Source organism: Sinohyriopsis cumingii, chromosome 1, assembly GCF_028554795.1.
Source record: "Sinohyriopsis cumingii isolate HCF-2022 chromosome 1, ASM2855479v2, whole genome shotgun sequence".
Lineage (NCBI taxonomy): Eukaryota > Metazoa > Mollusca > Bivalvia > Unionida > Unionidae > Sinohyriopsis > Sinohyriopsis cumingii.
Genome location: NC_142961.1, coordinates 134,470,682 through 134,498,396, shown reverse-complemented (window position 1 = coordinate 134,498,396; position 27,715 = coordinate 134,470,682). Strand labels below are relative to the sequence as shown.

General features: G+C 35.5%; 1 protein-coding gene across 1 annotated transcript in view; it reads left to right on the top strand.

Annotated features, from left to right (window-relative positions):
- LOC149807895 (uncharacterized) overlaps positions 1 to 27,391 on the top strand; it is a 76,458-nt gene extending 49,067 nt beyond the window's left edge. The window contains exons 3-9 of the mRNA XM_089971776.1: positions 868 to 934; positions 7,166 to 7,327; positions 9,576 to 9,835; positions 13,759 to 13,912; positions 19,133 to 19,264; positions 22,749 to 22,975; positions 23,906 to 27,391. Of these exons, the coding sequence (XP_089827902.1) occupies positions 868 to 934; positions 7,166 to 7,327; positions 9,576 to 9,835; positions 13,759 to 13,912; positions 19,133 to 19,264; positions 22,749 to 22,963 (990 nt within the window). The 3' untranslated portion in view covers positions 22,964 to 22,975; positions 23,906 to 27,391. The remainder of the gene's footprint in view (positions 1 to 867; positions 935 to 7,165; positions 7,328 to 9,575; positions 9,836 to 13,758; positions 13,913 to 19,132; positions 19,265 to 22,748; positions 22,976 to 23,905) is intronic.
- Positions 27,392 to 27,715: the final 324 nt, after the last annotated feature.

Here is a 27,715-nt window from a genome sequence, read left to right as displayed (position 1 = left end):
GGTTTGTACTTTGTCACGGAAGAAATTTGCAAACATGTCAGGAAGGACGACTGGAGAGAAGGTAGTTGGAAGTGGCATTGATTTGTTCCTTGACATTAGTTTGTTAGTAATCTCGAAGAGCTCTTTGCAGCTGGAACTTTCCATGATCTTAGTAGTGCAGTGGGCTGATTTCGCTGCATGGACTATATTTGTGACATTCTTCATAGCTACTTCATAGATTTGCTTATGAATAGTGAGTCTAGTGGAAAGCCAGAGTCTCTCAGTTTTACGGTGGTCTCTGATACCCATAGAGCTATATGCTATCATTGCGGCAACCATTTTGAATCTTGAAAGTCGTATGTCAATATAATGCAAAGCGAACCGTCGCACACTGTGCCTTATATCGTCATTTGGATACTATTGTAAGAAATTGATTTCATTTTTAAAAAATTGCCTGTTCATACAAGAATATCATTATCATCATCTCTCTCGTAACACGGCTTCATTGACCAAGACTGTATATACAAGTTTCTCTGTTTCTTATGGATGGGGTTATATCATCTAATTTCAATCAGTCCGAATATCCCGTGGTTTGACAACCCTTTTTATTTCAACATTCTCGTTGTGGGTACTTATCAGGTTTTTAGTCTAAATAAAATTCTACTATGTTTGTGCTAGTCTCATCAAAAAACTACAGAATGTGTCTGAAACGGTTTAATAACAATACTAGCAAGGGGTTCTTGTTTTAAAGAAGTTTGCAATTGCGTTGGATAAGAATTTAAACTGGCAATAAATGGTTAGAACCAAGAACATGCTATTTTCCGTTTAAAAAAAGCAATGTAATCTGAATGTCACATATATTGATTGTGCATCTATATCCTGTTTCAGGTGATCGAAAGACCGGTAATGGAGGATGACATGTCTAGAAGTGATGCTAGCAATGAATCAAAGACAGGTAATATCATAAGACTATGGTTATTGCAAAATACTTTAGGCTGCTTGTAGCGTTCATAAGCTATAAATAAGTCTTTATAAGGAGTATCTTCTATTAAAATATTGCCCATTGTTTTATGTGTCATCTCCCCATAACAAATGATTGACAGATATTAAGACGATGACATGTGCAACATTTCTTCTAGAGACTATCGCTTGAGAACTTTCACAATGATTGTAATTAATGTTACGAGTCTAGACTCTTACAAAAACTAACAGAAAAAAGTATTGTTGTTGTTGTTGTTGTTGTTCTTGTAGAGTTTAACGCCATTTTTCAGCATAAGATAGGCTATGCATGGCGGCCAGTATTAATGGTAGAGGAAGAAACCGGGGAAACCCCGGAAAGAACCACCGACCCACGAGAAGCTACCGGCAAGCTTTCTCACATATCCATATTTGCCGAGCCCGAGACTCGAACCCACGCAGACAGAGGTGAGATGGAAGTGATCCGTAACGGCGAGCGCTTTAGACCACTCGACCACTCGAGGCCCCGCCAGAAAAGAGTAAAGACAACAAGCTTTGCAAAATTTAACAAATAATTTATTTCCCTAGAATATCAAGTGAATAAATGAGAAAAAAAGCTTATAGTTTTATGAAGAAAATCCAAAAATAATCCAAGAATTAAAAAATAGAAGTCCTAGTAACAAAAAGTCCTGAATGAAACTGAGTTCGAATCCCGACGAAATCCAAAATGGAAGACGATGACGTCTGTTGCAACCTGCGAAGTGATTCAGTGTCAGCGGTCTCTTGTGGAATCACAGAAAATATCATTCCAGTTTTTGAATTACGTATAAATTTCAAGAAATGTCTTTGTCCAAGAATTAATTTAGAGCGCTAGTATTTCCAGAGAAAACAATCGCTTGAAGTATTTAAAAAATTGAAGAAAATAAAATAATTTGCCAAAATGGAACACAACATAAACCACTTAACGTCTCAAATGTTAAGGCACGACTGACTAATCTCTATAAAGTAAAAAGTTATAAGACTAACTACAACGTAAAACAGATTCCCAGTTGGAGGTCAAGAGTTCATCTTTCCAGAAGAAATTGACAGGCATCGATCATCAAAGGCAAGCATAATGAGCAGACGGCTCTCATTGTGGTTACAGATATTTGATTCTTTTATAATGACATGCATTCAAAATCAGCTTGGGTAATTCTTTAGACTTCTGAAACAAGTTCAGATTTAGTGCCTGCTTTAAAACTAACTTTGAAACATATCGGTCGATCCTCTAAGATGGCCAAAAGAAAAAGATACTGAACTGATAAACTAAGCTTTAATACAGCAGTTGAAGAAACAAGACATTCACGTTCTCACCACCAAAAAGCTTGAAACCAAATAACATTGAAAGAACATTTGTGGAAACATTTTACACATCACCACGTTTCATCAAAGCATGCAATCAATAGTACCATCGTAATATCCTGATGTGCACCAGAAACGTCACATATGAAAAGCAAGTATTGGTGTTTGATCGATTGGTTGGAAAATCACAACCAGAAAAAAAGTTGTAAACAGTTGAGACTGGATTTGAATAGGAAAGACAAAATGTAAAGGTTATTTACCTAAATGGACGACATAATTGTTTAATTTCGCTGTTCTAATGCGTGGTTGTGATCATCCTAACTATAACTGGGGTGATATCAATTGAAATGTGCTCAAAAAGGACCTTTTGCCTTGTCGGAGTCACAACGAGCGACCCAATAAGAAAGCATTGATACGATATGGAAATCATCGCGTATCGAAGAGCACATAAGGTGGGCAAGCGACGATTTTAAGAAGTGAAACTTTGCTGGAAAGGATATCCACTTGGTTTCGATTCTTGGATTGCAGCATTACAAGTCAACGACTATTAAATGAAGTAGAAATTATCACAGCATCTACCTCTACGTTTTACAGTTCCTCTCTTCATAACCTACTAAAACAATCCCTATGCGTTTGGTGTGTAGAACATGCACCTAAAAATCAAATTATCTTTGTGTGCTAGATCTTTTAGGGGGCTGGGTATTATGTCATTGGCACAGTCTTTGGAATTTGAGTTTGCAACAAGGTGATAAGCTGGCCGGCGTAAACCAGGAAGAAGAATTCCAGTTATCTCCCTTATTTCGGCTCAACAATTCAAAAAAATCGACCGTTAATTTAGATAACCTAATTCAAATCCCTATTAATTCGTCAACCTTTGTGTCAACTATCCAAGAGATACCTCTGCGTATTGCATTATTCAATGCCCAGTCAGTAGGACCACCGGAAACGTGCACAGAATTAGTTAATTTTATCAACGACCAGAATACTGACGTCTTTTTCCTGACAGAAACATGGCTAAGAACAGCATGCGATGAGCCCAAGAGTGCGGATCTAACACCCACTGCTTACTCCATCAAGTCGTTCCCCCGTAACTCTCGCGGAGGTGGAATTGCTGTCATCACAAAGAACTCCATCATCAAACGTCTTAACCACAACATAACATTCATTTTCGACCACACATACTTTGAACTATTCCAAACCACACTCACACTGGAGCAAAGGTCAGTCCATGTTTCTGCCTAGACCGCCCTCCTCCAAGTAGAAAAAACAAGCTGGCTGAATCTCTCTTTTTGGAGCAGTTTCCGAATCTCCTGGAGTATGGAAATTTGATAGGTGGCAACCTGATTATTCTTGGAGATTTCAACTTTTACTTTGACTGACCCGGAAACCCAAACGCATTAAAACTCATAGATTCCATTAATGTTTTCAACCGCAAACAGTCTGTTAACCAACCCACCCATAAACATGGTCACATTTTAGACTGGATTCCTCATAGACCTGATGATAACATTCTACGGTCCTCCCTGGCATCCCATGACCTTGCATCAGATCACCTCTGCATTATATGCCATCTGAACGCATCAGTCCCTAACCCTCCACCTTTATCTGCTACTAAGAGAAACCTCCGTCTTATAAATAGAACCAAACAAATGCACGACATCCAAGCTAACCTAACAGCTTGCTTACCTCCTACAGCAGAACAACTCGATAACTGCCTGCGTTCATTGCTCGACAAACATGCCCCAGATACCAAGTGCAGAGTATCAGTTCAAAAGTGTTCTCCATGGTATAGCAGTGTTAGGGACCAGCTTCGCACTGCTAAAAGAGACCGCCGTAAAGCTGAGAGGCTTTGGCTTTCCACTAGACTCACTATTCATAAGCAAATCTATGAAGCCGCTAAGAAGAATGTCACAAATATAGTCCATGCAGCGAAATCAGCCCACTACACTACTAAGATCATGGAAAGTTCCAGCTGCAAAGAGCTCTTCGAGATTACTAACAAACTAATGTCAAGGAACAAATCAATACCACTTCCAACTACCTTTTCTCCAGTCGACCTACCGGACATGTTTGCAAATTTCTTCTGTGACAAAGTACAAACCATTAGAGATAAGCTTGACACCACTATTTCAATTGACTCGTCGTCACCATACATTTGAGATACAGAATTTGAGCGGCAACCATTAGCAGCATTTGAACCTGTCTCTGTGGATTTCGTACGTACAATCGTGATGAAGAGTGCACCAACGTCAAGTGAACTTGATCCAATTCTAACATCACTGTTGCTTGAGTGCTTAGATCCAGTATTGCCTTCACTAACTGATGTTATTAATACCTCTCCCTCTCATCCGGGGAATTCCCATCATTTTTCAAAACTGCCATTGTAAAACCTCTGCTGAAGAAACCAACACTAGACCATAACGATTTAAAGAACTACCGCCCAGTTTCTAATCTCCCATTCATATCAAAAAGTCTTAGAAAAGATTGTTCTATCCCAGCCTGTTTCTCATCTGAATTCAAAGAGTCTTTTAGCAATGTACAATCTACATATCGCCCTTGCCACAGTACTGAAACTACTCTTCTAAAAGTAGTTAATGACATTCTCTCTGCGTTGGATAGCGGAAAGATTACAGTCCTCACCATCCTTGATTTATCTGCAGCATTTGACACAATAGACCATGATATATTACTTCACCATCTCCAGCATGTTTTTGGCATTTATGATGATACTCTTACTGTGGTTCAAGTCCTACTTGGTCAACAGGACACAAATTGTATCTGCAAATTGAATACACTCCAGCCCAGTTGATATATGTTGTGATGTTCCACAGGGATCTGTTCTTGGACCTGTTCTCTTCATTCTATACACTCAGTCGTCTCAAGTGTCATAGATCATCATCCAGTGTCTCACCAATTGTACGCTGATGACACCCAAATATACAACTCTAGCCACCCAACTGAAGTTGATGCTACCATCCAAGGTGTTGAGAGGTGCATTTCTGATATGAAATAATGGATGACATGGAACAAGCTGCAGATGAATGATGATAAAACTGAGGCCATTCTGATCACAACACAAAGACTTTCTCATTCACATCCTTTACCTCAAACAATAAATATCAGCAACACCAACATTAAATTCACACAATCAGTACAAAACCTAGGTGTTACTCTGAACAGTACTCTCACATTGCACCAACATGTCATGAACATATGCAAGGCTGCAGATCTTGAGCTGAGACTCATCAGCTCAATTCGCAAATATCTTTCAGTAGATGCCACTAAAACACTTGTGTGTTCATTAGTACTTTCAAGACTAGACTATTGTAACTCAATTCTGTCTGGTTCATCTCAATATATGCTCCAGAAACTTCAAAAACTTCAAAACACAGCTGATCGGATCATACTTAGAGTACCACGATCAGAGCACACCTCTCCGCTGCTCTGTACCCTAAACTTGCTATCATTTTGATCCATAATCAAACACAAAATTTATTCTCTGTGCTACGTTTCACTGTCGAACTCTAGTCCAGCATACCTCTCCGACCTCGCCCATGTGTACACACCAGCAAGATACTTACGCTCCTCTTCCGACAATCGTATACTCATTATTCCCACTATGAAAACAAACTGATATGGACAGCGTTCTTTTGCATACCAGGTCCCAGCAACGTGGAATGAATTACCCACTGAACTTAGACACAAAGACACAGTGATCCCATTCAAGAGTGTTCTCAAAGCTCACTTATTTCGACTGCAAGAACAAACTTAAAGACCTATTTATGTTTCCTACCTTAAATATTCTCAGCATGTTTTTTTATGTTTTCTAATTTCATGGTGTTTGATTTTGTAATCATATCATTATATCTCCTTTATCTTATAGGTGTTGTCTAATGTTGTAAAGCGCTTAGAGCTTCTAAAGATTATGCGCTATACAAAGTCCTCATTATTATTATTATTATTATTATAAACGATATATTTTACTATATTTTACTGAACAGTTTTTGAAATATACTGACGGAAACAGCAACAACAACTACTGAAGCCTGGCCGTCAACGCCAGTCATCACTCTTCTGACTACTGAAGAAGTCCTCTTTTGGAACATTTCTTCTTTGAGAACGAATAAACTACTCAGATACCAAATACATTGAACTATGGATAACGAATTTTATTTAACATTTCCCGGTAACATTTATATGGACGTGTGTAAAAAGGAACAGTTGTTTCAAGGCCAAAATTGTTTCAATCTATACAGCTGGACAAGGAAGCTCACTGAAAAATAGACAAAGGTCAAAAATACTTTCAGCAATGATATACTAATAAGTTCAAGAAGATATGGTGAAAAACAATCCATTTTATTACGAATCCAATGAAAACATCGCCAGTCAGTACTTAGTTGATCACCTACATGAGGACTTCCTACATATTATTTTTTCATGTTTAGCATCTAGTCAAAAGAATTTCAGCTATTTATAACGATCAATTTGGCAAGAATTGTCGAAGGCTAGCCGAAGTGTACAGAGCGAATTACACGACATTGATAATTGTCCTAAAATGTATCTTTCTGACAACTAAACGATGGTCATTACCTTTTGTCTCATTTTGTTTGCTAATATCGATTCTAAAAAGATTTTGCCACCCCAGCGACTAAATTTACTTTTTCAGTACCCGGATATAGTCGAATAAAGCGTCGTAGGAATGAAAGTCGCTATGTTGCTGAGGGTCATTCCGTTCGACTTGGATTCTGATATAGCTGCTTACCATCAAAGAGGAAACACATATCATGATCACCAAAAATCGCTACATTATCATTTTTTTCCTGTGAGTATATCGTATTTTGAACAATTTGAAAATTCCAATGATTATTATCTGTTCTTTTGGTTATAGAAGAGGAGCATGTATACAGCAAGGTTTTGATCAAGAGAGGTCCCAAATCGACGCCTGTAGTCGAGTTGTCCCCAGAAACAAATGATGCCTGGGAGACTCCACGAGAGTCTCTGGAGTTTGCTGTAAAACTTGGTGATGGCCAGTTTGGAGAGGTTTGGAAAGGTATATAGCTTAGCCTGCCATAAATGCATACGTTTTCGCGAGCGTAAAATATTTATTACCTTACTGAGAGAAAAGTAAAACTGAATATTGGAAAAATGTTGTCATCGTAAACAAATGAAAAGTAACAGTTTTTCACGTCATAAAAATCTCACTCGTGGGAAGAAAACAATGCTAAGTTATTTGACTGCATGACTATTGCATAAACCACTAGTGTACACTATTTCATTTGCGGAACGTTAGGTCCATTCTCTAAAGGAAACGTACGAAAGAAACTTGAATCACAATTTACTGGTCTAGAAAGAAACATTTTTGGTTTCACGCTGTAAAATATTGAAACTTGCTTTGGTTTCGATAAATTCAATCAAACTATAGGTACCTACTTTCGCGAAATTCTCATTGAAGGTATGATAAAATATTAAAGGTATGATAAAATATTAAAGGTATGATAAAATATTAAAGGTATGATAAAATATTAAAGGTATGATAAAATATTAAGCGACGATCAAAGGTTATATCACTATTCACTTCCATGCATTTCCGAACTTTCAGATTTATTCCTACAGCAGTAATTAGATTTATTAGGTAAGGTGGTAAAATCTGAATCAAGGATGATACAAACATTATTTTATATATGAAATCTAATTAGTAATCACAGTGTCATTTTGTGTTCTGTTTACTGAGAGGGATGCTTAATAGTTATTGTGATTAATAAAATAAAAATATAGTGAATACATTTTTTATCATATGAAATAACTAGTATTTGAATTAGGCAATGTAACTCTTTTCTTATTTATTTGTCTATTCCGTACGGAGCACTATAAAACTAGATAATACAGTGCATTTTGGATCTATATCTTGGATATTTTCATTAATAATCATCAGCTAGCATTATTCAAGAATTTGTTGGCTTCAAAAAGGTGCAAACTGAGATTCATTGCAAATGTCGGATTGTTTGCAAATTGTGTTAAATAGCATAAAAATGTAATGAAGAATCCTTATTATAAATGGACATAATATTTGCTTTACTCCATAAAGAAGGGCATAATTTTGAGTAATTTTGCATATTTTCCTATGGCAACCGATAAAAATGTTACATTAGTACAGAATTTTTACGGGCAAGATATTTTGCAGTTATCTTGACCACTTTCACAATATCTTAGAGTTAGCCATTTGAAAGAAGGTGACTTGATGAAAATAATGTTATTGTATGATGTTAGTTCATAGCGAGATTGTAACATACTCACGAGCTTCGTATTGTAACCCCTGCTATATTTTCGAAACCATAGAATGAATATTAACTTAATTATGATACAGGTTTGAAACATAATTTGAGTAATTACAGTGTATACATTATTCATCAGTGATCTTGTGTATACACTTTACATAAAACTATTTCAAGACACCATTTATAGAGAGATGAAATGATCTTTAGAATGAATTTTTCTGGTAAAATACATTTACACTTGCCCCGGTTATCTTGACTCAAAAGCATGTAAAACAACAATATCAACAACAAAAGCAACAATTTGTTTCCAGGACTATGTCTTACAAGACAAAAACCATGGGACCGTATTTGTAAAATAATTGGGTACCAAAAGGTGATTAGCATATGTTAATTGCTCTTTTTCATTTATATTTCTTAACCTTCTACTGACTCGGAGACAATTCCCCTATCTGCTTCCATTTAAAAAAGAGGAAGTTCAATACGCTCCACTGAATTTTGTAACCCCATTTTAACTATATAAGTGACCAACTGACCTCAGTCATTTAGCAGTAGACATGTGTAGAATATAGGATAAACAGATAGCAAAAGACGTTGAATCATAACGTAGCCTTAAAGTCATGACTTACCTTTAAGCTCCAGCAACCTAACACTGACAATGCATCATTTGCAAAGTAATACTTAAAAGAAAATGTGATACTTTACAGAAGCATAGCCAAAATGGACATGGTTTTGTGCTGTATGATAATGGGAGAAAAACAACTTTTGTGATTCGATTTCATTAACTTTGTTTCTTGAACATACATCAGTTTCATAATTTAAATAAGCGGTAGGTAGAAAAGCATTGAATTTGCTGTTGTGCAAATATACATTATTGGTAAACACGAAATAAAAGCAAATCATATACTTTGAAGATTCAGACTAAAATAAAGGCATTTCATCAGTATTGCATACCTTTTGGTTGTTTTAGGATTCCTGTGATATACACTGACTAATATACTCTTTCTATTTCATGATTTTTATCAGGCAAATGGAACAAGACAGAAGATGTAGCTATTAAGAAACTTAAACCAGGGACAATGTCTCCTGAATCTTTCCTGTATGAAGCTATGATTATGAAGAGATGTAAACATGATAATCTGGTGCGCCTGTATGCCGTCTGTTCCCAGGAAGAGCCGATTTGCATCATCACAGAATTCATGTCTAAAGGAAGTCTGCTTGTCTACCTGAGAGACGGAGAGGGGAGGAACATGAATCTGAAGATTATGGTGCACGTGTCTGCCCAGGTAAATTTCGAAAATGTTGTTCCTTAGATCCTGTCTTTCCGTCATATATGTTATCATTATTATTTTGTATCATTTTTCTTAAATCTCTCTTCGCGTAGGATTGGTGAACTATACAATAATATTTTGAATACATTGTGATTTCGCTAAATTAAGCAAGTCGTTTTTATGTATTTTGATGCTGGTTTTTGTAGCTAGCAAATATCACCTTTACGAAACTTTGTAATTTTACCAGTTCAATATAGACATGTTATCTCAAGGATCTTTTGTCGGATTCCTGAATGGAAAATTCATAGTTCTTGAGCATTAATGAACCCCACAGCAGCAGTTCTCACTAAAATACTTTAAATATGACTGTCAAGCATGTTGAATTTTCGTTATATTCAGGTTTAACATTTTATTGCACTTAGAGTTTGATAGTACACTATCAAAAATTATTCTAATCGTATTAGTAGAAATAGTCTGAAGAATGTATGGCATGTTTTTGTTATCGCTTAGATTTGTTAAAACTAAAGCATGTGAAATTCACATCGTCCTTTCACCTACGTCAAGGGATTAAATATTTAACGAAATAGTTATTTAGATTGAATATGATATTAAATGCAAATCTTCAAAATACAAGCGTAATGAGAACATATTGTTTTAATCCTAATGGAAGTCCAGACTAAGGAATTTTTGATGATGAAGATGTGTTGCTTGGTAAAATAAGCAATAACAATGAAGAATAAAAATGAATACCCAAAGAAGGAACATCTAGTGCATTTCAAATTGGTTCCTATTAGCTAGCTGTACAGGTGTAGCAATTGCAAGAAAGAAAGTGACTGAACAATGGTTAAAATGGCAATATGTAAAAATATGCAAGGCTAGAACAAATCCTTGAAGTCATGTAGATCTTGATATTCTTACAAACCGTTGATTCATCTTAGATGATGACACTTAACTAAACACTGTTTATCTTTAAATAAAACATCCAAAAATACTGCGTCTTATTCCAACTAATTGTGCCAGTACATCCGCAGAGAGGAGGTGGATTCTAGTACTTACCCAAAATTCTTGATGCATCTTTCCTGGTTTATTTTGTTCAGTCCTGGCTTTATACTTGTGACGTGATATTTAAACTGTTTATTTCAATCCTAACACGATGAACCTAATTATAACCCCTTGAAAATTACCTCAGTGGAGAACATATGTTTCCTTAAATAAAATAGGTGATATTGGATTTAAGCACATTTTGTCTTCCAGTTTAACCATACTCCTGCTCTGAGCCAAAAGTCTCATGTCACCTTTTACCAGTCGCATCTGCCAATTATCCCCATTTACCTGAACAGACATGAGCTGTCGCCACATATCGTCTTTTACTTTTGTCGATTATGAACAAAGTATTATAAAGCAGTAAATGGTCATTCTTTTGCTAAAAGGAGAAGAACAGCAGGTTCCAATTATGGCCTAATCCAGTTTTGAAAAAGAAAATATAGATAGCACATTTTCCTATTCAGCCCTCGACATTCAAAGCTCCTTATAGCTTGCACTTGGTACGATAGAGATGAATATTAATTTTGAGGTCAAAGGTTAAAGATTAAGGTCATTCTAACTGAAAGAAGAAATATAGTTTCTGCGCATATATTTAAGTTTTCGACAACGTGTATTTGCCAAAGTTTCTGTATGACTTCCATGTTGAGTAAGAAATAAGCCTATTGATATACGTATCAGAATATAAAAGTTCATGGTATTTGTGACTGAAAGACAAGAAAAATGATTTTTTTTCTGGAACAACATTTGGTCAAACTTGAAGCGTGACCAAGACGTTGTAGCGATTTTAACCTGATGTATAGAATATTCCTCTTGAGGTTTGGGTAAACAAACAAAAAGGCAGAGCCTTTCTGACTTTTTAAAAAATGAATTTTGAAAAAGAACTTTTGTTCTTGAATAAGCTTTTCTACCAAACTTTATGAAGCGCGTGCACTCATGATAATAAACAAACACATACATTCTGAAGTCAATGTCAGATGTCGCAATCATGGCTAGTCTAATCAAAAGCTAAACGTTCCGCACAGAATCTTTTGTTTAAGACCATATACATTATCCTAAGATCAGGGGCTATTGATACCCATTGATCAATAATCTCGAGTGTTATCCATTCTCCAACAGTTCTTACAACAAAAACTATTAAATACGAGACAGTTGTATAATGTGTGCTCATGGTATTCTTGTATAACGCAATATGTGAAATAAACGAGATTACAACATACCGAAACACATTTGTATATGTAAACAACAACATATTAGTCTAAGAGTATTTCATGGCGTCACCCAATAACTAAAATTACCGGGTAAATACTTAAGTAGATATAGTCTTCTTCATAAGTAAATGAAGTTATTGCTTTTTGTTCCTTAAATGAGTTTTGTATTTGCTTTAACAAATATTCGTTCGACGTCAGTTACTGTATGGTTTTAACATCGTAAGCAATATTGCAAAACCAATAGCTAATGGAATTTGTGTAACATGTATCTACACGGGAGTGAAATGCTTAGGTTATGATGCCATTGGAATGACCTGGATATTTCCAAAAACATATTTTCATTTTATTATGATCGGACTTTGTGGACAAGACAAAATTTGTCTGCAGCGGAGGCCTTCATGGTTTATGCTGAACATAGAAACGAAACGCAGAATTCCTGATAACATATATTACAATTCTACTGTCTTAAACTAAGTAAAAGAAAGAAGTAAAACCAACAAGTTTTGTAAAACTTGACAAATAATTTAATTATCTAAATTATGATACGAAAATATAAGAGGAACCTACAGTATTGTGAATTAAATTCAAAACAATCCACATAATTAATATCCTTTCACAACAGCAAATAATAGAGCGTTCTAAATTAATTCCAGATCCCTAATGTGGTGATGTACTAATATCATTGAATATGCTAAAGTGCCAACAGTCTTAATGTATCACACTGGCATTGTCCAAAAGACCTTTGAATGAATACACAGTAATCTTAAAATAATAGTTCAGTCTAAAGTCAATATGTACTTTGTAATTCCAATGATTACTCTAAATAAATGATTCCTCTCAAATTATATCTAAGCCAAACATTAAATTCACCTGCTGACTAATATTAAAAACAAGAACAATACTGGAAAACAGGAATGAATTGTGTGTAATTCTCTCACTCTCTCTTTGTCACTCTCTCTCTCTCTCTTTATATATATATATATATATATATATATATATATATATATATATATATATATATATATATATATATATATATATATATATATATATATATACATATATATATACATATATATATATACGAATCTATTACGACAATCTGGACAATTTAAACTCTGCTTAGCAGAAAGCATCCTGCCATCACGGTTTGTTTGGGGTTTTATTTCGTTTTTTTTTTTACCGGTGGTGCAAATCCACTATTAAACATGGCGACTCTGGCTATAAAAAAAAAATTATAACTGACACCTCGCAAACATCGCAACTGAATTAAACCAAATTTAACAGAAGGCATACTTGCATATAGACATTTCAAGCTTTACAAATGATGGTGACTGAATATATAGAACCTTAAATAAGTTCTTTCAAAATATGCGCAGTAAAAAAAAGACTAATTTTAACACAAAGCATCATGCGATGGATGGATTTACTGCTTTAAGTATTAGTACCATAGCTAATGTAATAGAACCCTTTAAACAACCTCTCAAAAACAACCAAGAGCATTTCACTAAATTTAACAGAACGTGAAGTAATTTTTGGTTATAGAAAGCATCCTAGCATAAATTTTAATGTTGGACGAGTATATTGGCGTACTATAACAATTTAAAGGCAACTTGACATAATAAGATTTTAGACTGTTGGGAAAATACTGTATTATGCCAGTGAAGTTTATTGTAATTGTTTCAGATTGCCAAAGGAATGGCCTACCTGGAACGAAATAAGATTATCCATCGAGACCTAGGTGCAAGGAATATTTTAGTTGGTGATAACAATATCGCCAAAGTGGCTAACTTTGCTTTGGCCAAAGTAATTGAGGATAATACATATTATCCGGAAAAAGGTAAACAGATTTGTATGCTTTTTTATAATACTTATGTTAAGTTTCCAGAGTAGAAAAGATGTCAATATGGCTGTAACGTATTTTGCAGTTCGGACCACCCTGAAAACATTCTTGAAATCGAGAGTTTGCCTTAAAAAGCATAGATTTCTTTCAAAACATTTGAAATTGTTTAAATTGTTTTTAAAACATTCTTGGATGTATTTAAAAATTCCCTGAATTTGATCCCAAAAAAATGTTAAAGCTGAATAAAATAAATTTCTTTTGTTAAATTTAGAAACTTTCTTTATTATATATTTCTCAAACATAGCTAAAATCGGATACATTTCGGTGGACCAAAATAATGCAAGATATGGGTGGATACCAGACGGAGTAATATTTCTTTGTTGTAGCGACATGCTAATTATTTGTGTGTTTTATCATCTTCATTTGTACCTTCATTAATGAAGTAAGAAACAAAGTAACACCTGGAGTAAATTTAATATCCGTAGAGAACATTTTAGAATAACTCTTCTTGGCTGTACAAACCATGTCATTTAATGTAGCACCAAAACGTATTGTAATAAACACAGGCCTGACATTTCGGTCACAATTTGTTTTAAAGAATGCAATGTTGTGCAGTCTTAATGCGCCTTGTCTAAGAGAAGTGGCTGGCCAAACCCTCCCTGGAACATCACTATTCTACTGATGATGTTTACCATGCATGAGTAGTGTATCATTAACTTTGTTGGTTAGATCAGTCTCAGAAATGGATCTTACCCATGTTTTACTTACGGCAACTAGAGACCCGCTAATATAAATAAACAAAACCACCTCTTCAACATGCACATTCGCATTATAGAAAGATTGTTTATGGCTTCATCTGTGTGTGCTTGTTATAATTAGCTTTATCCTCATTAAATCTTCAAGAAACAATGTCTTCTCACCGCACAGTGCAAGTAGTTTCTCAAATATAGTAGTTACTGTAATGAATACATCATTCTCTAATCACACTATTATTAGGAAACGAGCTCCACTGTGTCTTGAATCCAACTGTTCCATAATGACGAAAAATTAGTCTTTCTTGTCTATATACCATAAATCACTAGGGAATAAACTCTTATCTAGAAATTCCACTTACCCTTGATAGGTGCCTACCTATCAACTGGATGTTTACCAGTTTAACGCAGCTGCCCTATTTGTCTGCCTGCCAGTCCAGGGGTCGGATGTGCCATACTATACTTTTGGCTAGGAACCCAAAAATATGTCGCATAGGGGAGTTATGCTGCGTAACAGCCAGTCATGCTGTTAAATGCGACTTCATATGGCGATTCATTGAATTAGTCCGTCTGTTGGGCTGTTAAGATATTTATAGATTTGTTTTACTATCTGAGTGTCCACTGTCACTGTCTGCGAACCAGACCTATACATTTTAGGCTAGAGTAGATGTTAACAATGAGGATGAACACCCTTCCTTTTGTTCACTGCCATGGTCAGTGAAGATTAAATAAATCTCTGAACGTCTTTCTTTAAGATGCAAGGACCGGGGTAATATGAAAGCTTTCTATTTAGGCAGCCAATAGCCAGCATCGTTCTTGTCTCAGTGGTATCACATGCACTTTGCTGCGTACGGTGCCAACTTGCCACAATATAGTTAAATACGTTGCAGTGGTGATCATGTCAAACCATCTGGTTTTTAAGTAGATTGCTATGTTTTTATGCCACCTCCATCTTAGAGCAGGACTATGTGATCACGTCTTCTAAGCCGGACCTGGTATCACAAGTTAGTTTTCGCCTTGCTGAAAAACAGAGCGATGAGGATGCATGGCTTGCATAACCCTGTTATTTAATAGGGCAACATATCATTCAAGCCTAAAGCCCTAGCAGTGTCATCCAGAACAGACCTGGCGAAACGAGATGGCTATCTCTGGTCGCCTTCACTCAAGCCACATCAGTCTTTGCCACTGTACTCAATACATTTTGGCATGTCCTTCCTTTTTGACAGATAAAATGAAGACATTTGAAAGCAGACAGCATAAAGGCGATAACTTCAGGCTAAAGGAGACATAGCGTATAATCGCCGAACGTCAGCAGTTTAAACATTCTAATTTTAGTTAGCGTCAGGTCCCAAACAAAAGGAACGGAAACAAAGCTATTACTTTGCGAGTTAAACTCTCGGGATTTTTCATTCCAGGCTTTCTTTGGTGAAGTTGACTGGAAGCACAGGTGAGGAACATCACTCAACCTGATCATCAAGTACATAGCCGCACCAGGATTCAAATTGGAAATGGAAACCTTGGTCAAATTTTAGTGCGATCATTCTAGATCTAACGAACTCATATGTTCACATCACTATTTCACCTGGCTTCATACAAATTATTTCGCTTTCGCTTCCGAGAAAATTATATGCTCTTCCGTGCAGGTTCATCAAAGAACAAATACTGCATCATCACTTTGCTCAGGTCAATCTTGTTAACAGCAAGTGCATCGTATTACTTTAAAAAAAAGCAGTTAAAACTCGTCTTTGTTTAGGGGCGGGAATATCATTTGTTTATTTCCCGAAGATACATTTGCTAGTGAATTAGATTGCTTATCTTTAAATGTAATTGTTTTACAGTTTCGTCCTCGCGAGCCTCTCTAGATGTTGCATAGTCGAGTTCTAACAGGGAGTTAATTTCAGCAAGAGAATTGTTACAGTTCATCTGCTTGATCAGAGTGGCGGCAAATTTGATTCTCCTCAGCCCCCTTTGCAGATAGTTACTGGTCAAGAGTTCCAACATTTTTCAGTCATTTGCATCACTTATGTTGCAATCCCGACGATGATAAAACAATTATTGCATCATTGGCAAGACAAATATGGCTTTCAGCAAGAATTCCTCGGGAGAAACCCAAGCTAGAGAAGAAATTACTGCAGTGAACGCAGTTTATTTCTGGAATAATCATATCTGCAGCAGGGTAATTATCATAATGTCGGACAATTCAATGGGGTGTGGGTGACCGAAATACCCAAACCATGCATTCTGGTCTAGGAGTCTTGCACTGGTGCTTCCATATAGATATCATGATCCAAATTACATTCTCGGCAGGTTCCAACTCCTTGACAATTCGTTGTTGAGAGGATGCCAGACTTTTAACACCGAGCTGTCCATGTGTCCGCAGGTGTTTCAGTGAATGTGCGCACTTGTTATACCTTTCGCGATAAGGTGGAACCATGAACTGTCCACCTTGGTCTGTCCAGTCCGGGCTCCGTAAACCTTGGCTATTGATGCTCTGTCAATCAGTTGGGATTGGTTGGAGAAACTACGCCTGAGGATAATACAGAAAATACATTCGCCCGATTATCATCGTGCGTCATTCATGGAGAGAGGAGTGATTAAATGCGTACGACGTACATTTTATATCAAACTAGGAGTTATAATGATGTTCTCAATTCAAATGTTTTTGTATGTTTTCATGCCACAATTCCAAGACTTCCAAGTGGATTCTTGTATTCAGCTAAATGTGGGTGCTTATATTAACTCCCTGGGATCAAGCATGATCATTAGTATCAATCCTTGAATGAAATAATGTGTAGGACAAACTGTAACTTTGAGAGCATTTGCCCAGGTTCCAGATTACTAATGGTCCATATCTCTGACCTGTCACTAATCTGGTACCTTGCCACTGGATATCTTACATTCTGACTGCTAAACATTTGGTATTTCATGAATGTGGGTGAAAAGAATGTTATCCTTACACTAGAGCATTCAAGTTTAAAGTTATAGACTTTGCAAAGGCATAAATGGACCACAAAAAATGAATTTGGTTTCACTGAAGAACATGAGCGTGACTCATGAGAGAGAACCAATACCGAAGCTTCCGCAGGTGACAGTAAAGGAGGAAAATATTTGCCATGACCAGACGACATGGATGGATTTCTAAACTTTATTTAGTGAATCAGATGATGAGAATGAATGCTTGGACTTTAAACGAGCTGACATTCGATAGTGACGTTTATTTGATACTGTGAATCACAAAAGTATCGAGTTTCTTTTCGATGTCGATTTTGTAAGATATTTGGTATTGACTTATACCGAGATATTGTCAATTGCATCATCCAGTACGACTATATTTATATGCGACCTAAAATTAAATTCATGCATTTATCAAACAAATGAATTTAAAATATCAAACTGTTGGAATTTCTGTCGATTTTAATACACGAAGATTAACAAAATGTTACTTGTCAGTTTGTTTGTGACATATTGTACTCGGTGGTATAATTGTATTTATTTACTAGGGTTTTGCCTTTAATTTTTCCTATTTATCTGTCTATCCAACCAGTTTGGCGTTTTGTTTTTTCCAAATATAACTCTTACTTATTGATAATAAGTCACCCCTTAGGGACGAATTCAATTTGCACAAAGAAACGATTTATGGGACAGTCAAAGAGAAACTCGGTGTTTGCAACCCTAAAATGGCCGGGAAGCTGGTCGACTAATAGTTAGTTTTCTTTTAACTGAGTATATTATGTGAAATGGGTAAGAGTTTCTTCTCTTTGTCTATATACTGTATGAATGGGAGATACAAAATCTCTGCTTTGCTGGATTAGAGATGTAGCCGAGCTTATTTCCAAAATTTAAATGTGCTCTAGTAAATATTCCTGGGGAGAAAAAAAAATTTATTTCCTCAAACATTTTAGATATTGTTTCGGGTTGATATTTGTAAAAGAACATTATTAGGATAGGTGAGGTGAGTTTTATTGCAAGACAAAGGGAAGTATATGCACGACGTTTACATGCTTGAATGTAGTTTTATATGGTTTAACGTTTCCCTAAAACAACCCTAAACCACAGCCAAATATTTTCGCATTTTAAAAAGTACATTTGTTCTATCTCAGTACAAATCACAATTTCAAAGCAGACGTGAGATAAATGCAAACAACAAATTGGTCCCAAAATCATCGGGGCAAACTTTGACACCACGTGAATAGTACATCTTTCATTGTTTTGTTTTCAGCAAGAAATTGAGGTACATGAAATCTTCTAAAAGATAGCATATCTCAAACCATTGATAGGTTTGATTTTTGTCAAGGTATTCGGCTCACTGGAAGGTAATATTAAAATGTGTACAAATGTTCAAATAACAGCTGTTCAACATTTTAAACCGGTTGATGTTTGAAAATGTACACATGAGACAAGTGTTTCATTGTTTGTTAATATTTATTTTACGAAACATAAGTATTTCACATCTTTTTTACTTAAGATTCCAAGTTCGCAATCAGATGGACAGCTCCCGAGGCAGCCAAGCATGGAACGTTCACCATAAAGTCTGACGTTTGGTCCTTTGGCATATTACTGATGGAAATGGTAACAATGGGAGCTGTGCCATATCCCGGTACGAACTTTATCAACAAAAATATTTAATTCTTCTTACCACGTACTAAGTTTAGTACAGCTTTGGCAAATTAAATCTAAATCACTTGAAGGACTTATTTAATTTTACCCCAAAAACAGTCTTTTGTCTGCAATAAAAAACATTAGAACAGAAAAACTTGAACGCCCAGCACTTTTACTTTATAGGTCTTACAGTAAATATATCATTAATATTTAGGTAGGGAATGTCTTGTTTTAAACAAAATAAGTGTAATCTCTGCCAAGTATATTCACACATTTATTTGCAAGCCAATTTAGTTGGAAGCAAGACAAAGCTGTCACTGTTCTCTCGCTGGTTTTGTCACCATCACATAGCTAAAGTTTGGATTAAAGTTGTTTATTTGCAGAGATTTCCTAAACCCATTTATGGATTCCCATATACTTGGCATTAATCTGTGACATAGAAAATTGGGATAGTATCACAATCATAGCAAATTTGCATTCAGAGTTTGATAATTATTTCATTTTTTATATTTTCTAAACCTCGTACTGGATTCTTTTTACGCTGCGGATGATTCATGAAAAGCTAGGGCAGTTCATTCTGAGACACGCATAGTTTCTCCTTTGGAACTTGGGATCTACATCGCAAAATATTTTATACATTTTTCATTAAAGTTTGTCATTGGCTTGTATTTCTTTATTTTCTTGATGGATACTGTATTTTGCTTGGGTTGAAAAAGCATTAAACAACAATATTCATTCTACAACACCATCCCTCAACCTTTTAACAGTGATTTCACGGGTCAATGGGTGCATGTTTTAAAACAATGTTTTCATCATGGGTTCGACATGTAGGCTATGGCTTTGTAATCTATACTAACAGCTGGAATAATAAGGAATTCGTGTCATTAAATAAAGACCTAATACACCAACAACAATCTGGACACAAACCACGAGATCAAAATAGTTTAATAAACAAAATTCAGATATTATCAAGACTGTACAGTGTATGACACTGGGAGAAGGGAATCATTTTCACCATTACATCTCACTAGCTTTGAGCAAAGAAAGAATAAGCAAATCTCAGGTCTCAGTGCAACCGCCAGCAGAGAACTTCATCTGTTCAGAAACACCAAGAATTAATCCTTTCAGACATACAAATACGCTTGGACTCCCCTGCTTCATTTTAGTGTAAAAGAGTTACGATACCTCTACCACATATATTTGGTAGAAGGGCATTTTGAGGAACCCGCTATATTTACGTTGTTGTTGCTGTTGCTGTAGGGTTTAACGACATTTTTCAGCACACGAACCCGGGAAAACCCCGGAAAGAACCACCGACCCGCGAGAAGCTACTGGCAAGCTTTCTCTTATGGGCCTGGGCCCCGGGGATATATCCCCGGTTGCGTCCCTTGTCGGCCCTGGTTGCTTCGTGTGCAAATAGGTAGACACGTTGTCGTTCATTACTGTGTACTTTAGAAGAAACTCATCAGTACTAAATATTGAATATTAAAGATTCAAGTTTGCTTGGCACTGAGATGATGTCAACGGGTGGCATACTGTTCTGTCGATAAGACATTACACGATCTAGCAAAATATTTGTATAATAATCTGTATTTCAGTGCAAGGTGTTATGAGGGGAAAAAATAATTCATGAAAAGAAGAGACAGAAAATGACGATGATGATGATAATGACAACGATAGCAGATATAAAAAGAAATGTTATCCTTTTAAAATGTGTTCAAATGTTATTCTTATGAACAGGGATAATTAATTTATAAATATTAACATCCTTTTCTTGTAATTGTTTATATATCAATTATTAATGTTCCCTCGATTAAACCTGATACAGATCCAAATGCAGGAAGCAGTTATTTGTCGCACAAGGGAAATTATGTGTTTTTAAATTTTATGAATTTCAAATTTTAAGCTTGCATTAAATTGTAACACCATGATTAATGCTATTATTCTTTTTTAGCTACACTGGTCATATACATGACAGTAGACCTCTTAGAATGATCTGTCCATCGTCCTCGTTTATCATAAATTTGTTATTGCTATCGCCCCTAAACAAATTGATGGATTATTATGAAACTTTAAATACTCATTAACCCATGGTGCCGGGCATATTTTCAACATGGCTGTTACAACGACCATATTTAAGATCATGTTATGACTACTCCAACTGAATGGATGGCGTGGAGTTATTTGAGTTTTTGTTTTTACTCAAAGACGTCATTGTCCTAAATAAAAATAGTGCCAATATAATATCTAATATGACCAGCACAATGGTCACCACTAAATTCTTACCATTGCCGCACCTCCTGAACCGAAAATCATATTGACTTGGGGTCATCATCAGAAGTCTTATTGTGAAATCTAGCTGGTTGTAAATTTTAATGATACTTCAATATGACCGTCCAAGCAGAATTCAAGGTCATATAATCATGAAATTTTCATTCAAATATTTCGTATGACGTTTTCTTGGTCATAAATGAAAATGGTGCCGATATGTCGTCCAATATGGTTACCAGTTCTGCCATCTTGCAAGTATTGTTACAACTGCTTATCCAAAATAGAAAATCATATTTGACATAGGTCTTTCACTAAAGGACTTCGTACCATCTCCAGGTGGTCCTATCTAAAAACGGTGCCAATCTTACCTCCAATATTTTCACCAAACTAGCCATCTTGAAAAGCCGGTTATATCCATTCCTCCTGGATAGATGTTCATATCGATATTGGGTTTTCACTAGAAGACCTTCCTCTCATGTCTACTTTGACCTCATTGAAAATGGTTCTGATTTGTCATACATAATGGCCACCATGGGAAGCATTGTATCGACATTGGGTTTTCACCAGGAAGAAAGCTTCTCATGGTGTGTAGTTGGTCCTAGATGAAAATGGTACAGATCTGACATCTTGAAAATGCAATAATTACCATCCTGTATACAATCATGTTAACAAAGGCTTTTCACCAACAGACTCCTAATGATGCCTAATTGGTCATAAATGAAAAATGTGCCAATTTCACGTCGTTATCGTCATCACAGCGGCTAATTGAAACTATTGTTATCCTTTAGAAATATTAGAAATGGTTTTAACACTAAATAGCTAAAACGAAGAAATGCTTTATTGAAAATTCTCTCAAATTCTTTTTTGGTCAGTAGAGCATCGATCCCTTAGAAGGACTCTTGCTTGTAATTCCTGACTACAGTATAAAAATATCAAGATAAAAATATACTCCAACAATCTTTCCAGACAGTTTTACTTTTGTTCATTTAATGAGATATATATGTAACTGGTTGCTCTCACCTGTATCAGACATAGAAAGATATAAGCATCACTTTTCCTGCACCATTGTCAACAATATCATACCCAGTGGTGATGCATCAACACAGAGACATAGATGCGAGACACTTGACTCCACAGTATTTAAAGTGTTCTGTGGCACAAAATGGAATATTGTTATTATACAGAAATATAATTATCTGATATTCTTTTAGACATGACAAACAATGAAGTGCTAGACGAAGTAGATCGTGGCTACAGGATGCCAAAGCCTTCAAATTGTCAGGACCCTATGTATGACAAAATGCTGAAATGCTGGGACGGTAACGCCGAGAACAGACCAACATTTGAATTTTTATTTTCCTTCTTTGACGACTATTTTACCACTTCAGAGCCATACTACAAAGAAGTGGAGGAGACGTTTGAATAGAAAATGACCACGGTAATTAAAATATCAAATGCATATGACAGCCGTTCCAAACAGTCTGGTTGCAACAATAACACGATCAATACAAAATTGATGGCAAACAAAGAAGAATTTTTTTTGATGATCAAAGTTTCTCATCTCTGACCAATTAATAAAGCAAACCTGAAATATAAATTGGAATAAGAATGCAGTTAATATATTTGGTAACCACTTATTTTTTCAAAACTACAAAGAAACTATATATTCATAACGTCTGTTTGTTCCACTTTTAAAGCGTTGAATAGCAGAATAAAATGTATGTTGCTTCCTACACTAAAGGTATTGTTTATTTCTTTCTTCTCATTACGAAGGCACACATTCAGCATTCTCATTATTTTTAAGTAGCTGGCTCAAAATTTAAAGTGTATGGTTAATTTACAATGACAGTATAAAATACGTTTAGTATTGTTAAAGTAGCTACAATGCTAAAATTTGCAAAAGTATACAGATTTATGAAAGCTGCGAGGAGCTTTCGAGAAGTCTAAAACTATTAATTATCTAAAAGAGGACCTTTATGAGAGAATTAGGACAGAATAATAACAATATAATTTATTTACTGAACATAATATTTTAGTGTTGTTAAATTGTAGCTAATACTAAATTTGACCATATTACTGGACAGGGCATAGTACAAGAAAATAACTTAATGGAGCACTAGATGTAGCGTTTAGATGATGACGAGTACAGAGTAACCTCTTGCAGTTTCTATTTTACACTGACTAAACAAAATATTGAGTAATAATTGCACCTCGTTGTAGATCATTTGCAACGAGATACGTAAATTTCGCGATTTGCATGGTTACTTTAACATTGTTTCCTTGAATTTTTTAATAGTATTTTAGGATTATAATTCCATAAGCTGGCACAATGATTCCGTTATCTTCATGGGCATTATTTACTTTACAGTTTACTTCAGGCATATGGCTGACAACATAGCTGCCAACTTGGTGACAACATGATTGATAGCATAGCTGGACCTCACAGTTGGCAAAACTGCAACATTGTTGAAAACAGGGCGACAAGGTTGGTAGTATGGCAACATATTCAGCAGCGAAGCAGCATTGCAACAGAATAATATGGTTGGAAACCCGGATGCATGATTTGAAGAGGGTGGGGCAGCCACATAAGCGTTTTCTTCAAAGAATGTGAACTTTTAACATTGTATTTTGACTTTTGAACTGTGAATTTTGAATGTTGACAAAGCTTATGGTTATATAAACCACACGCACATAATTATTAAAAAAATAATCACATTATGGTGAATACATCGCTACATGAGTTGCATATGATAACATCAGTACCATTTAGCATATCATGATATCATCTGGTTTTATATATATATATATATATATATATATATATATATATATATATATATATATATATATATATATATATATATATATGAGAGTGTTATGCTCCGACTTTTGTGTTAATATCACGGTATGTAAGGCAACGAATATAATGTCCTGATTTTAAGTCTTAATATAGTGTTCTTGTTTCTTTGCATTTTGTCATTATTTGTTTCATTTGAGTGTTGCATTAGTAGTTGGGTTTATAGAGACTCTCATACTTCATTACCATAAACATTTATTCACGTCATTGGTTTCAGTATTTTCACTTAATACATATCCATTCGGTTTCCATGGCAGTGTCACCGTGGCGTCAGAAGTGCGAGATTTGGATTAGGTGAATTACTGTCATCTTGTATGCGACGGAACGTACAAACTGTTCATTACATGGTTGCCTGGATAAGGAATATTAAGTTGACAATTGATATTTTACCTCCGCTAGTGCGTATTGTATATAAATAGTCTGTTTGAAAAAGATAACTCTAACACCTATCGGTCATGTCATCCTTTAAAGACTTAGCTGATTGGGGTAAGCAACTGGGATATGAGGTAGCAGAAAGGGAAAAGAGTGATTTAGGAAAGGATGAAGAAAGGGAAAAACTGGAAATAGCAAAGCATATTGAAGGGTAAAACAGGTAACTTGATGCAGTGGAAAGAAAGGTAGAATTAGAACAGTAGACAAGGTTAGAGATCATGGAGGTAGAGGGTAGAAATAAGTAGAGAGATTATGACAGGCAGGTCGACTTCTTAGCAGCTAGAAAAGGTGAAAGTGATTCTGCTTTTAGCAAATTATGTGTCTCCAAATCGCCATTGATCATTATAAATATAATGTGGAACGTTATCACTATCTGTTTGAGCGATATGCTGAGATTCACACGTGGGAACGAGATGATTGGACAATTCATCTCAGTGTTCTGTTCCCCAAAAATTATGCGCTTAATTACGACGCTAGCAGTGATGCACTTCTAAACAGATTACAGAACTAAACAGGGTCTCCGTAAGATTTTCATGTATAGCAAACCCGAGAAGGGAGAAACATCTTTTCAGTTAGTCGTCAGAAAGTTATTTCAAACGAGGGATCGAATGCAGGAAAGTGAAGAAAACGTTTGAAAGCTAACTGATTTCTTGCTCAGAGACCAATCGTTAAGAACGGTTGGCTCAGGAATTGAACCAGTTTCTGATGGAGAAAGTCATTTAAAAACGTACAAGACATGGCTAACAGGCTTCAAAAGATTACAGACTAGAAACCAATCAAGGGTCAAACGACTAGAGAGTCTATAAAATATGCGAAGACAAAGTGAAGGTCTGGTAAGGATAGAGGTCGTCAGAGTAAGCAGTGCTATGCATGTAATTAATGGGATCATAATCAGGCAAGGTATCCTAAAAGAAAAGGATTAATTTGCAATGAAGCTGTGGCTATACAGACTAAAGGTAACGTGCAAGTCTAACAAGGTATTTGATCATTTGGTACATGTCTTTCCCCAAAGCACGGATTCCAACAGCGACTGACTGCTACCATTAACGGTCGAGTGGTCACGGTATTGCTTGACACTAGCTGATCAGTGCGCTTATCATGAAGCTACCTGATATAATAAAATAATTCATTTTAAGAACGGATGCCGCTGACACTTGGTTAGGAGTAGCTTTAGGAGCAAGACAAGATAAAGATACTCGTGGCATGTGCGATACGACATTGCTGTCTAGTGAGTAAACTACTACGTAATCATTGACCCTATAACCTTATTTGTTTTCGAACAGAGGCAGCCAACGGGGTTGAAATGTAGATGCAAACGACTTAAGTAGTATATCGTTGATCATTTTTTTACCATTATTAGTGTTGTAAATGAGTTTTATAAGAGATATATTCTTTTACTCGTATTCCGTGATTATTTTTAAATGTTTCCATTTTGTTTTTTGGGGAGGTATTGTCACGGTAAAGTGCATAATAAGAACTTGATGTTGCACTAGAACGATTATATGTAATGGATTTCGTGAACGCGAAGAGCGTTACCTGGTTCATTTTTTTTTCTACCCTGGCAAAAAAATATCTAGTAATAGTTGCATCTCGTTGCAAATTGTTCGCAGCGAAATACCGAAACTCTCTTGCTATATAACATGGACATTTGACCAAGCATGACTTATTAAGCTAATAATTTGTATTATTTGAAACTGCAAATTACATGCACTAATGGCAGTATTTAAATAGACACATGGAAACTATAGAGTATTAAGACTTTAGTACCTATGAGTAGAAATCTTTTGATTTATTTTAAGCTGGCTATTTCATTTCATTTGTGTAGTGTGTGATGTGCACTTTTGATATCTTTAACAATTTGGGTAATTATTCTTGTTAGTTGTGGCATTTAGCAATGATGTAGATCACTGGCCTAATGTATCCTTTGTGTCTGATTTTGATGTGGAACACTGGCCTAATGTATCCTTTTTGTCTCATTTTGATGTGGAACACTGGCCTAATGTATCCTTTTTGTCTGATTTAGATGTGGAACACTGGCCTAATGTATCCTTTTTGACTGATTTTGATGTGGAACACTGGCTTAATTTGCTATACCGATAGCTTCATTGTTAAATTGTTTCTGACACTAAAAAAAAGATTGTCACCACTTGTTCTTGTTGATCATGACCAAAATGTATTATTAACAAAAGGTTTGCTAATCTACTGATACACTTGTCTTTATAAAAAGAAATAAAACAATAAACACATATACTTGGATCCGCATGTTAGTGGATACACCGATAAATGTATGTATAACCATTGTTTGTAACTACCTGTCATATTGTTTCTTTTTCGTTTCGCTGATACATGTGTATAAACAGATAAATATATGTATAACACACAAACACACACACACACACCATATATACCGGAATTTGTATATACATATACATATAATAATTCAAGGACATGTTTGATATGGTAAATATTATAGTGTTGAATTTTCAGATGAATAATATGTCAAACTGCTTCCTTGTGTTATAGATACAATATAGCTTATATTTTAAATAAAGATTTTTAAACACCTGCAGTTATTACTTCTTATTTAATGAATTCATTGTGTCCATTTGAGAATCTTCTTACCAGACGCCATACTTAAAATATGGAAAATAAGTGCACTTGAAAATAAATTTATCTGTGAAATAACAGTACACTGGACGAACTTTACTTTCTTTACCCTGTTTCCATACAAAATTTAAATATTTTTACATATTCAAAACCTTTCTGCAAAGTAAAGAATTCTAAATAAAACTGCACAAAAACAGGGTAGGGACAGGATGGGGCAACATCAACCTTTATTTTTGTTTCTCGACTCAGTGAAATGATTGTGTGTGCAATGTAGGTACAACA